The 13329-nt window shown below is 39.9% G+C and overlaps 1 protein-coding gene across 4 annotated transcripts in view; it reads left to right on the top strand.

The window, feature by feature from the left end:
• Positions 1 to 4206: 4206 nt before the first annotated feature.
• The window catches only part of NAA16 (N-alpha-acetyltransferase 16, NatA auxiliary subunit), a 60191-nt gene continuing 51068 nt past the window's right edge, over positions 4207 to 13329 (top strand). For all 4 annotated transcript variants that reach the window (XR_013975045.1, XM_080917283.1, XM_080917282.1 and 1 more), the window contains exons 1-5: positions 4207 to 4341; positions 7620 to 7704; positions 10065 to 10169; positions 11469 to 11626; positions 13016 to 13150. Coding sequence is in view for 3 of the 4 variants with exons in the window: in XM_080917283.1 (XP_080773409.1) it covers positions 4288 to 4341; positions 7620 to 7704; positions 10065 to 10169; positions 11469 to 11626; positions 13016 to 13150 (537 nt within the window). In the remaining variant the exon portion in view is untranslated. The remainder of the gene's footprint in view (positions 4342 to 7619; positions 7705 to 10064; positions 10170 to 11468; positions 11627 to 13015; positions 13151 to 13329) is intronic.

Below are 13329 nucleotides of genomic sequence, written 5' to 3'. Positions count from 1 at the left end.
AGTCATCTTTAGCTATATAGTGAATTCAAGGCCACCATGCGATGTGTGGAACCCTATGCCTCAAAAAACAAAATTAGGGACTGGAGACATGACTCACTGGTTAAGAGCACCCATTGCTCTCCCAGGGAACCTGAGTTCGGTTCCCAGGGCCTACACTAGGTGGTTTACAACTGCATCGAAGTCCAGCTCCAGAGGATCCAATGTCTTGGGCCTCTACAAGTACCCACACTCATGTACACACCCATACACCCACACACATACACCCCCCCCACACACACCCACACTCACACACACCCACACACATACCCAAATACTCACGCACACACCCATAGACCCACATCCACACACACCCATACACCCACACACACACCCCCACACCCATACACACACACATACACCCACACCCACATACACCCATACACCCCACACACACACCCCCATACCCACACACACACCCCCCACACACACATACACCCACACACATAAACACCCATATACCCACACACACACAAAATTCAAACATAATAAAAATATGTATTTTAATGTGTGTACACTCAAATGGAAGTTACAGGAAAACCTGTAGAAGTGAGTTAGAACATTGCCACACAAAACAGTCCTGTGAACACATAGTGAGAAAGTAGCCACCTACAAGCCAACAGGTGAAACTCACCTTGTTATCTTAATCTTGGACTTTCTGGCCTCCAAACTGTGAGGAATTTGCACTACCAGTCTATGGTATATTGTTATAGCAACTTGACTAGACTGATGAATTATGTAGAACATTTTAAAAATATAAATTATTTTGTGTACTTTATTTGTGTTATCCCTCAACATACAAAGAACCCTGAAGCCAAGCTATACTTAGTTTTAAGTACAGTGTTTTATTTGCCAACTTTTTAAACAAAGAAAAACAATGTAGCATGAACATGCTTATTAATGCAGAAAGAGAGCTACACTATGTAATTGAAAAGGCATGTTTATTTAGTCGGTATTTGAGATAGAGTCTCACATGGCCTATGCTGTCCCTGAACTGGCTATTGTCGCCAAGAGTGACTGTGAACTTCTGTTCCCACTGCATCTACCCACCAAAGATAAGGGTTTACAAACATGCATCCTGCTTCCTGGATTGAAAGAGTATATTTAAGGCCTAGAAAACTATTCTCTTTCAACTGTGTTAGAGCTGGAGACATGGATCAGTATTTATGCGCACTTGAGGCTCTTACAGAAAACAAGGCTTCAGTCCTAGCACCTATGCGGTGCCTCACAACCATCTGTAACTCCAGTTCCAGGGAATCTGATGCCCTCTTCTGTCTTCCATGGACACTGCACATACTTGGCATGCACAGATGGTAGTAAAACACTCAAACACTCAAAAACTTTTTAAAAATGTGTTACAAAGTGTGGTGATGCATGCCTTTTATCCCAGCACCTGGGAGGCAGAGGCAGTTGGATCTCAGTGAGTTTGAGGGCAGCCTAGTCTATTGAGTGAGTTCCAGGACAGACAAGACGACAAGGGGAAGCCCTGTCTCTAAAAACCAAACCAAACTAAACCACCACCACCACCACCAACAACAACAACAACAAAACTCACAAACAAAAACCCGAAACCTCAAACAAAACTAAAAAGGAAATAATTTCTTTGTGGTTGCCAAAGTTTCAGTTCTTGGTCATCTTGTTTCGGGACCTTTGGCAAGGCAGAACATAGTGTTAAGTTTGTTTACCTTGTAAGAACTGGGAAGTAAGATGATAACAACACTCTAGTATGTCCTTCTATAATATACTCCTCTGATTTAGCTTCCCCCTAAGGTTTCTACCATTCCTAAGAATCTTGGGTGGAATGTGATATGCACCCTAATAAGTTGTCTTAATTACTTTTCTATTGCTGTGAAGAAACACCATGACCACAACCATGACAACTTAAAAAATATTTAATATTTAATAAATATTTGCTCATGGTTTCAGAGCGTGAAACTATAACATCCTCCCATGTTGGAGTAGACGGTCACAGTGGTAGGCATGGTGATGGAACAGCAGCTATGAGTTTATATGTTGAGACAATAGTTATGAGGGAGAGTGGGCGCTATCTGGGAATGACATGGTATTTTGAAACCTCAAAGCTTTCCCCCTTTATATCCAGTGACAGTAACACACCTCCTCCAACAAGACCACACCTTCTAATCCTTCCCCAACAGTTCCATCAGCTAGGACCTAGCCTTCAAATACAAGAGCCTATAGAAGTATTCTCATTCAAACCACCTCAGCTGTTTTCAACAGCCTTTAATTGCATGGTTAAATTGGTTGTGGGAATAATAACAAACTCCTAGATTTAACTATGCCAGCTAGTTATATAAATAGGTATGTGGTTGTAGCATTATTTTACTTGGCGCTTGATTCTAAAGGAGGTACAACTTGTCTAAAGTGCCAGGAGGGAATGTTTAGCAGGAAATCCCACATGTTCCCAGTCAGGATTTGGCTTTTCTTCTGAGAAACACTGAGTTTTGATTTACATAGCATTTTTCTTTTAATTTTGGCTTTAAAGTGACTAAGCATTAAATTCATATAACCCTGCTGTAAAGCAAATCACAGTGATTATAGCTCCATTTCCTGCTGAAAGGCAGAAATAAGTTTTGTTCCAGACAAAACAGGAAGGCAGTAATAAAATTACAGCTGCTGGCTCATTTAGGCTTTCTGTTTGCACAGACATTCTATCTATATAGACTAAGAATTGGGCTTGGAACTGCCAGCAGTGCAGCTAGTGGAAGTTTGTGTTTTGTTCTGAATTCTAGTCCTCCTGTCTTACCCACCATATCCTGAACAACTAAGGTGTGTGTGTGGGGGGGGTGTGGGTGTACCTGTGGGCACATGTGTGTGGAGGTCAGAGAGCAACCTAAGTGTTAATAACTCAGGAGCTGTCTACCTTGGTTTTTGAGACAGGGTCCTTTACTAGGACAGAGCTCACCAGATAGGTTAGGCTAACCTGGCCTCCCTTCCCCACCCCCAGTTTCCTTTTCTTTTTCTTAAACAAACAGATAAACAAACAAACTAACTAACTAATGAACAACAACAACAAAAAAAAAACCAAAAAAACAAAAATGTTGTTTCAGGCCCAGCAGTGGTGGCACATGCCTTTAATCCCAGCATGAGGAGGCAGACGCAGTCAGAACTCTTAGTTTGAGGCCAGCCTGGTTCACAGAGAACCAGGACAGTCAAGGGTACACAGAGGTACCCCGTCTCTGAAAGAGAAAACCAACCAGCCAACCAAACGGGTTCTGAAGAAGGAACTCAGGTTTGCAAGTTGAATCATTTCCTGCTGCCTGTAGCCTCCTGTCCCCTTAAAAAAAAAGTTCTCGCTACATAGCCTCGCCTGGCTTTGAACTTGTAATCCTCTTGCACTTGATTTTTCCAGTGCTATTATTACAGGCACGTGCAGAAATTAGGATTCAGAATGTATGTAAGTTTATATACATATGTTTACATATGTCTTTTACTACTTTAATACTACGCCAACATTTAGTGTGTGGTTCTTCTTGTCACAGATGTCTATCTTTATGTTGTTACACACTGTTGGCATGTTTTATGTTTTGGAGAAATTGCCCCTGAAACATTCTAGGGTTGTACCCTGCTTTCCCCATTATTGGGTAGCTTATGTGGAGAAAGAGGCAGTAGACTTGAAGATCAATAGACCCATAAAAATACCACAATTCGTACTGAAAATGTTGGGTCCCCTACACGGCTGAGATGTCTTTCACACCAGCTTCATCATTTCAAGGTCTGCCCATGTTCCCGCATAAGTCATGATCACTACTTTGATTTGCACCGAAAGTCAAGGCTTCCTTTAAGGATCGTTTTAAAAACAGCAAGAAAAGGAAGGAAAAATGGATTCTAAATCAAGAGTCTTCATTGTATCAACCAGGGTTTCCACTGCACAAAAGCATAAAAGTTAACGCGGAAAAAAAATTACACCGTGTAGGGCGGAAGCCTAATAGCCAGCGTGAGACGAACAGCTTTCAGAGATTAGGGTGAGTGCTTTGGCGCTGATGGGGTGACAGCCTTAGCACCACACAGACCGGAAGACCTCCCCAGGGAGCAGAGTGAGGCTTTCTCTCGGGCCTGAGACTGCGCATGCGCACCGCAGGAGGCGGGCCCTGGTCGCCATCTTTGCGCGCGGGGTTCCCTGCGGGGCGGCCCACTGGAGTGCGCTGTGTTCCGCTTCCCGTGGCATCCCGCTGAAGTAACCCGCGGCTCCGGGTCCTGGCTGGTCGGTCCGGCAGGCCTCCCATCGCCGTGATGCCCTGCGTGCAGCTGCCCGCCAAGGAGAGCGCCCTCTTCAAGCGCGTGCTGGTGAGCGGTGGCCCACCCGACCTCTGCGCGCTTGCGCGCTTTCTCCTCCTCAGAGCCCGGCTCTCCTCCGGCCGCTTCTCCTTCCCTCCCCCGCAGCGCTCCCCTTCCCTCTCTCCCCGCGCGGCGCTCCCTCCTGGATTCTGTAGCGTGCCGGGCTGGCCCCACTGCGGGAGCTTTCCAGAAACTTCCCTGACAAAGCCGCTGGGACCCCGGCGGCCCGGTGCCTTCTGCGGCGCTAGGCTCAGCGCCTCCCTGCAGTCGGCCCTTCAGGGTAGTCAAAGCTGCTTCGGGTCCCCAGCCGTCGCAGCCCACGGTCCTAGGGACCCCATGCCTCCTTGTGGGAGAGTTTGAATGTTTGTGGTGGCCCCGTTTTGGGAGTGACTTACCAGAAACTTGCTTCTAACTCGTCCTTGTGATAAATGCTGCAGAGATTGGGCTTTGCGATTGAGACCTTTTATGTGGCTTTGACGCATGCCATAATAATAATAATAATAATAATAATAATAATAATAATAGCAGCTATTATTAATAACAACAACAACAATAGTAAATTGCCTTGGCTATGTCAAACCCATGCCAAGTTAAAGAGGTTCAGTTTTACGTTTTTTAAATTTTACTTAAGACATGCTCACTCTAACCCTGGCTGGCCTGATCTCTCTATGTGGACAAAGCTACCCTAGATTTTAGAGCTGCTCTTTTTGCCTCCCAAGGGCTGGGATAAAAGGCATTTGCCACTATGCTGAGACAAGAAGTTTTCTCTGGGATGCGTGCCAGCCTATCTGCCACCTTGGCACCTTTACCTTTTTTCCAGGTTATATCCTTTCAGGGATGAGAGGTGACATGTGCTTCTTAGTATGCCCTGGGGCTCTAAGATTTAGAAAAGAATATGAGTTAATAGTTGTGTTTTCTAAGCTGCCCTTTTAATTTGAAAATGTACTTGCGGGGCAAGCTTTTAGATTTCAGGATGAGTTTATATTGAGAGCACATGGCTGTATAGCAGTTAGCTGTTGATGAGCCGGGCTGGCTTCAAACTTAGAGATCCACCTGCCTCTGCCTCCCAAGTGCTGGGATCAAAGGCATGTGCCACCACTGCTTGGTCTGAAACAACATTTTTCTGTTTTTTTGTTCATTTGTTTGTGTTTTACAGTCCAACTCAGGTTGTCCAGCTTAGTGCAAAGCATCTTTATTAACTGACCCATTTGACTGGCCCTATTTTATTTTACTTCCTTCAAGACTAGGTTTCAGAGTGTGACTCTAGCCCACAGTGGGTTGTATGATCTAGGCTAGCCTAGAACTCATGGCAGTCCTTTTGTCTCAACTTCTTAAGGATTGATTGATTGTAGCAAATGAGTCACCAACTCATATCAATTTAGTTTATTCATATGGTTCAATATTTTTTTCTGTTACTTTTATCTTTTAACCATTTAGTAATTTTCCCAGAGCCAATCATGACAGTTCAATTGAAATATATTTTAATGAAGACTTTCAAATTATCACCTCCACATCCATATCTGCTTCAAGAATTAGCTATGCCCTTGGTGCCATTTTGCTTTGCATTTAGGAGGATGGTTTAAATTGAGCAGCTCTTGATTATTTCTCTAGTGTAAGGATTCCTAAGGCAAGAATTCATTCTCCTAGAGTTCACAGGATGGTTGTGAAGATAGATAGTAAATCATTAAGAATGTCAGACAATGGAGTAATAGCACTGTGTAGCAGAGGAAAGAGTAATAGTCCGGATAGGCAGAGTAATAGTAATGGTCGGGATAGGCAGAGTTAATAGTAATGGCCAGGATAGGCAGAGTAATAGTAATGGTCGGGATAGGCAGAGTTAATAGTAATGGCCAGGATAGGCAGAGTAATAGTAATGGTCGGGATAGGCAGAGTAATAGTAATGGTCGGGATAGGCAGAGTAATAGTAATGGTCGGGATAGGCAGAGTAATAGTAATGGTCGGGATAGGCAGAGGGTAGGAGGCTGGCAGAGTTACATAGTATCTTCAAATAGGTGAAGAGTGGCTTAGATCATAAGGAATAGCCAAGGGAAGATGAGAGGAAGAACATTTTAGTAAAAGGAATATAGTGTAGAGGTCCTAAAGTGGGGAAAGCTTGAATACTGAGTGATGGGACACCTAGTCTCAACGGTTCAACTGATGAGAAAGTGGTGAGGAGTAAAGGTGCCTTTTATGTTAGGGTTAGATGAATGATAGGTAGTCTTGTAGCTAGACCACAGTTGGCAGCAAAGGTAGGTTTGTATCTGTTCAGAGGTTCACTTTCCACGTTAGTAAAGCGAGAATAACACCACTTTAAAGAAATTTTTATAGGAACTAAATAAAATTAAAAGGACAAAAGAGAAGTGCAGGCAGGGTAGAGAAAATGGAACCCTGGCACATTGCTTTTGATAATGGAAGTCAGTGCTGCCAGTATAGAGAACAGTATGATGGGCAGGGAGATGGCTTAGCAGGTAAAGTGTTTGAACCACAGTTCAATCCCTGGAGCCTGTGGAAAGGTGAAAAAGAAGACCAACTTTATAAATTGTCTTCTGATCTGTACACACATACACACGCCTAGAAAACTGTATGGAGGGAGTTTCTAAAAACAAAACAAGAATACCCATAGAACTACCATATGATCCTGCTGTCACTGCTGGGAATTGAGATCAGTATGTTGAGCCTTCTATAGTGTTTATTGCAGCACGATTCAACATCATGCATGGTGGCCAATAAATGCAGTTTAAATGTCCTTCAACTGATTAATGGATAAAACAGTGTGACACACAAGGATATAGTCATCAGTCATAGAAAGAATAAAAATAGAATATTTTCAGCAACATGGATACAATTAGACATCATGTTAGGTGAAATAAGCCAGGCAGAGACAGATGCTTGAGGGACTCAAGGACTCATGTGTAACCCAAAAATGTTGATAGAGAAAAGTTGAACAGAGGTTACTAGAGGTAGATGAGATGACTGGAGGGAGGGACTGTGGAAAGTAGGTCAGTGGGTACTAAGTTACAGTTACATGGCTTCAAAGTTCTTTATTATATTCGGTGTCAGTGTTGGTTGATGATTATGCATTTATTGAGTTTATTCTTCATTTATGTCTTTATCTCTTACAATAGACATGCTGTATGTCAAGGCATATATAACTGCACTTACCGCTGTTATTAATATAAACAGAACATGTCATCACATTTTAGGCTTTGGATCTTGAATTCTAAGTTTACATGATATAATGAAAATAGCTTCATTATTTTATAAAATAACCTGCTGTTTCCTTTTAGAAATGTTATGAACAGAAGCAGTACAAAAATGGCCTCAAGTTTTGCAAGATGATTCTTTCGAACCCGAAATTTGCTGAACACGGAGGTACTGTCTCATCTGTTGCAATGTTGCTTTGGGAGAATATAGTTCTAAAACCAAGCAGGACTTCTGACAATGAAGGAGTACTCAGATTCTAAGGTTGTGGCACTATGCATGAATGTTTAGCACTTTTTGGTTATTTTTCAAGTGAATTTTATGCTGAGATAGTTTCATGCTTTGGTATATGCTGTACCTTTACTTAGATGAGGAGGTCGATGAGAGACAGTTGGATGGAGTAATGTGCATGTTAATATTCCCTTCAGAAATGCTTCAGATATCAGATGAGTTCAGATTTTGGATTGTTTAGATTTCCGGTTATACACATCAATTAAAAAAAACTTGGAATTCTAGTTTCAAATCTTAGATCATTTAGAATTTGGGACTTTTGGACTAGGGATGCTCAGTTCATAGATTAGATTTCTTGCATCTGTCACTCTTGACTAGACTCTAGTTTCTCTCTTCAGTTTCTCGTCTATAAAAGTAGGCTGTTATTTTCAGTAGAATAGTGTGAAGATAAAGACATTGTTTGATGTTTTTAGTGTATTATTTTTGTTTATCATGTGTGAGTCTGTGTACTAGTTGCATGCATTCCATAGTACATGGGTAGAGTCCAAGAGCAGCTTCAGAGAATTGGTTCTCTTCTACCATTGGGCCCCATGGGTTGAGCTCTGGTTGTCAGGCTGGGTGCCAGGTGCTTACTCACTGAGCCATGTAGCTGGCTCCTATTTGCCTCATCTTTATATAAATACTTTACCATCAGTTTATAATTAGGTTGTTAAGGGTTTTTTTTTTTTCTAATTGTTCCTAATAAAGTCTACATTTTTTTTCATCATTTTTACAAGTTGGGATTGTTTGTTGAAAAGATCAGATTGGTCTTGGAAAATTATGGTCCATAACTTAACAGCTAATTAAATTCTCTTAGAATACTAGACTTGGACAACTTTAAAGGTCATTTAATTAGGGAAAATAGGCTGATACTGTTCACCTTTCTAAAACTATTAGGTAATCATTTGAAATTTTAGAAAGTGAAACTTTACATGGGTTCTGGATATGTGAATTCAGGTCTTAGCAACTGCTCAGTCTACTAAGTGTTGCCCTACCCCACTGAGGCCAGTTCTAACCAATCATAAAGTTTTTAGTTGTTATTTACTTATTTACTTTTTAAGACAGGATTTCTTTGTAAAATGGAACACTTTTCTGAAAGCTATACAGTCTACAGAGATGAGTTTGAAAATCACTGCTGCTATCTGAGTCCTTTGTGGATTTTTCAGAGAAATACTTTATCATAAATCATCTTTGACTTTCATTAACTTCCCCACATTTCTTGGGTTGCTTATCTGTAGTACAATATTATGCTCTCCAAATGCAAACTAGTGTTAAAATAAGTTTGTTGACAAAAGAGAGTATGTTCAATATTAGATATTGGTGATAATGATTACAACATATTTTTAATTAAGTAGAGTCACTCTTTTTGTGAGTATAAATTAGATTATGAGCCAGGCTTTGGTGGTGTATTCCTTTAATCAAGGTCAACCTGGTCTACAGAGTGAGTTCCAAGATAGCCAGGGCCACACAAAAAAAAAAAACTGTCTTAAATAAACCAAAAAATTAGATTATGATTGGTTAGAATTGGTCTCAGTGGGGTGGGACAATACTTGGTGGGCAGTATGCTTTTGAGCAATTGCAAAGACCTGCATTCATGTATTCAGAACCCATGTAAAAGCCAGGCATGGGCGTCTGTAATTCCAGCGCCTCCACAGTGAGCTGGAGATGGAGAGAGGAGAATCCCTGGAAGCTCATGGACCAGCTAGCCTGGTGAAAAGCAGAGATCTTGCTGTATAAAGAAAGTACATTGAGGAATAACATCTGAGGTTGTCTCTGATTTCCACAAGTGTGCATGATGTAGTCACATGCACTCACACGCATAAACATGTAGACACACACAGAAACAAATTGGCCTTGAGAAAGTAAAGAACTACTGTAAATTTAATTCAAGAGGACTGGGATACCTGCTTTGTTAAATTTTTCAGAGGATAATATAAATCCGTCCATATAGAGTTTTCTAAAGGGTAGAACTCTGGTCTAAGGCATTTTAGAATAGGACTTCAATATTGAGTATGGTGATAATGATTACAATGTATATATTGAGTTAGTCTTTTGTGAGGTATAAATTAGATTATGTTTGGTTAAAATTGGTTTCAGTGGGGTGGGGAGATGCTTCAAGTCAATAGTAGGCTTTATCTTTTTTACCTTTGTGATGAAGATAAAAGTCCTGGGGTAAGAGTAGTTAGTATTTTAGATCTAAGAAAGTGCAAGGAGAGTAACTCAAATCTTTGATTTGTAAACAGATTAAAATTATTTTTCAGAGACTCTGGCTATGAAAGGATTAACATTGAACTGCTTAGGAAAAAGAGAAGAAGCGTATGAATTTGTTCGCAAAGGACTTCGCAGTGACGTCCGGAGTCATGTCTGTATCCTTTGCCATAGTTTTGTGGGTTTGTTTTCATTCACTTGTCTTTTCTAATTCAAACTTTACAACTTTTTAGTAAACATTGAAATCTTAGGAATTTTAACGAAGTCTATATATCTACCCATTACTCATCATTGGTAATTAGCAATATTTTGTTCCTTAATCCTTTTTGGAGTATTTTAAAGAAAATCTTCATAGAGAAACAGAGACCAGCTCTTTCCTTCAATATCTATAAATTGACTGATAGTTCCTTATTTCTGAAAATGAATTTTAGTTTTTTAATCTATATAAATATTTGTGTTTCTTGAATTTTCTTTTAGAAGTTTTGAGGAAAAATTAAATTAGGAGAAACCTATTTTAAAACAAGTTTAGCTGGATCTGTAGCTCAGTAGGAAAGTGCTTACTCAGTGTGTGCAAGGTTTCCTGGGTGTAAACCCTGTCACTGCAAAATTAGCAAATGAAAACCAGGTTTATTCTGTGTCAGGAAAAATTGGTTCTTTAGCTTGAATTCTATTAACACAGACATAATTATTACTTTACTGAATCTTTCATTTGCTAGTATTTCAACATGTAAACCAATTTTAAAAACCTTTAAAGAAGGATTGTTGACATTTTTTCATTTTCCATGTTTGTGTTTGGTCTTTTAACATAGTACCCTTGTATATCTGACATTTAATTCATTTAGCAGATGGCTATATTTGCCATGCATAGGCTCCATATTTTCACATACTTAGCTTAGGAGTCTCTCAAAATACTAAGTGATTATATTCTTATCCCAGAGTTTACCCTACAGTGTAGAGAAAGGCTGTGTAAGTGTGGTGGTTTGGGGGTTTGGGACAAGATAGGCTAAGAGAATAAAACTTAAGTTTTGTGTCTTTAATATCACTTGTGAATTAAATGGTGGTTATATTACTTGGAATTGGATAACATCTAAACTTATATTAGAAAATAATGACAATCTTTATATAAGTGAATTTTGAGATAGTTTGGTTACAAAAGCAAGGGAATTGAGTGTAGGAAAATGTTCCAAATTTTTGCCAAGAATTTTCTGAAAGTTACCTACAACTACGAAAAAGTTTCAAGCATGTACAAAATGGGAGAGATTGAATGTTGAGTCTTTGTGTCCCCATCACCCAGCTTGAGTAGCCAAGGCTTGTCTGTTTTATATTTGCCTGTTTCTAATTGTCCTTTCCCCCTGATTCCAGATCATTGTGAAACAAATTCCAGATGAAATACTTTTGAGGTTATTGCATAGTATACTGTAGTGTCTGTGAATGTCGTTATTTCCTTAACTTGATAGGTTGGCATGTATATGGCCTCCTGCAACGTTCTGACAAGAAGTATGATGAAGCTATTAAGTGCTACCGAAATGCCCTCAAATTAGATAAAGATAATTTGCAAATATTGAGGGATCTCTCTCTATTGCAGATTCAGATGAGAGACCTTGAAGGTTATCGAGTAAGTAGTCTTAAATGTACTTTTTAAATACAGGGCTTACTTTTTCTGAGTATCGGGATTGAAGGTATGTGCCACAACACTTGGTATAAGTATTAAACATTTTAATAGCATGTGATTTCAGAATGAAGTAAGCCTAAGGCAAGATGTTAGACCGGCCTGGGCTGTCCTGTGATAATAGTTACAAAGTGTAAACTGGGATGGCTCAATGGGTTAAGACACTTCCCACTTAGCTTGATGACCTGAGTAGCATCCCTGGGACTTCCAACTGTGGAAGGAGAGAGCAGTCTTCTGAAGGTTGTCTTCTGGGTTTCCACATGCGTACTGTGGCATATAAACATTCACTCATGCATGCACACACACATACACAATTTTAAAAAAAAAGATTTATCTTTGGTGTAAAAATGCTATACTAATATCTTTTGTTTTAACATTTTTGCTAAGTAGAAAATAGATTTGACATTAAGCTTTTACTGAAATCCGAAGATTACTTAGCCTTTTTTTATTAAATTAGTAAGCATAAAATAATATGGAAAGGATTGACATGAAAAGAAGTTTTGTTTTTTTTAAAGGTCCATTTTTCTCTTTAGCTGTGTGTGGTATTGCGTCTGTTTGTCCGTAGGTCTTTAGGTACCTATGGAGGTACAGGAGGACCCTGGGTTCCACAGCACCAACATTGTAGGCAGTTGTGCGTTGCCCAGTGTGGGTCCTGGGAACTAAACTTGGGCCCACATTGCTATTGTATTTGCCAGACAGAGAAACTGACCCATGCTTTAATAAAGGAATGAGTGACAGTAAGTGAAATGGAGTGACTGGTGCTCTGAGAAGAGAGCAGACATGGCAGAGGGACTGAAAAGGACGGCCTCTTGGCACCACTTGCAGCCATGGAACACTCAGCAAAGTCAGTTTGCTGAAAACACTGAGAAAGAAATGAGTTACTCTTGGGAGGTAGGGTCTCTGGAGAAGTTGGATTTTTCTGCTACACAGAATAAGCTTGGTTTTTCTCGGGTATCCATGGAAGAATTTCTGATACTTTGTTCATAATATTATAGAATTCAGCCGTTTTATATTGGGGTAGGAGTTTCCACTGGAGAGACCACAGTGCTTCCCGTGTTTATCCTATATCTCAGACCACTTAAACAATAGAAACCAGCTAATTTATACAGTATTGTTTTAAAATCTAGTGTAATCAAAAGCTATTCTAATTTTCTAACAGCCTCACAGCAGACTACAAGGCACAGACACTTAATTTACATCAGAAATGTGAAGCTCAGAATACTTTAGAACTTGCTGATTGAATTAGTTACAGTGTTATTAAAGATTGTTAAAACTCAGGTGAAATGTAAACATGTTAGGTAAGAACTTAAAAAGAGAAAAAAAAATCTTTCCTAGGAGACGAGATACCAACTTCTTCAGTTGCGCCCGACACAGCGCGCTTCCTGGATTGGATATGCCATCGCTTACCATTTGCTGAAAGATTATGATACGGCGCTAAAACTATTAGAAGAATTTAGACAAACTCAGCAGGTAAGAACTTTAACATATTTCCTACTATTGCAGACTAAAATAGTTTAGTTTTACCTTAAAATTTTTCATATAGAACTATGAAATAATTAGGAAAAGTCTCAAGTGTAGGATTCCAAGTGCAAAATGAACAAACTCTTAAGCTTTATGGACGGTAATCTCAACAGCATTTTTTTTTTTTT

This window comes from Micromys minutus, assembly GCF_963924665.1.
Source record: "Micromys minutus genome assembly, chromosome: 5".
Taxonomy (NCBI): Eukaryota; Metazoa; Chordata; class Mammalia; order Rodentia; family Muridae; genus Micromys; species Micromys minutus.
The sequence above is the reverse complement of the archived record's forward strand: the minus strand, read 5'-3'. Positions and strand labels throughout refer to the sequence as shown.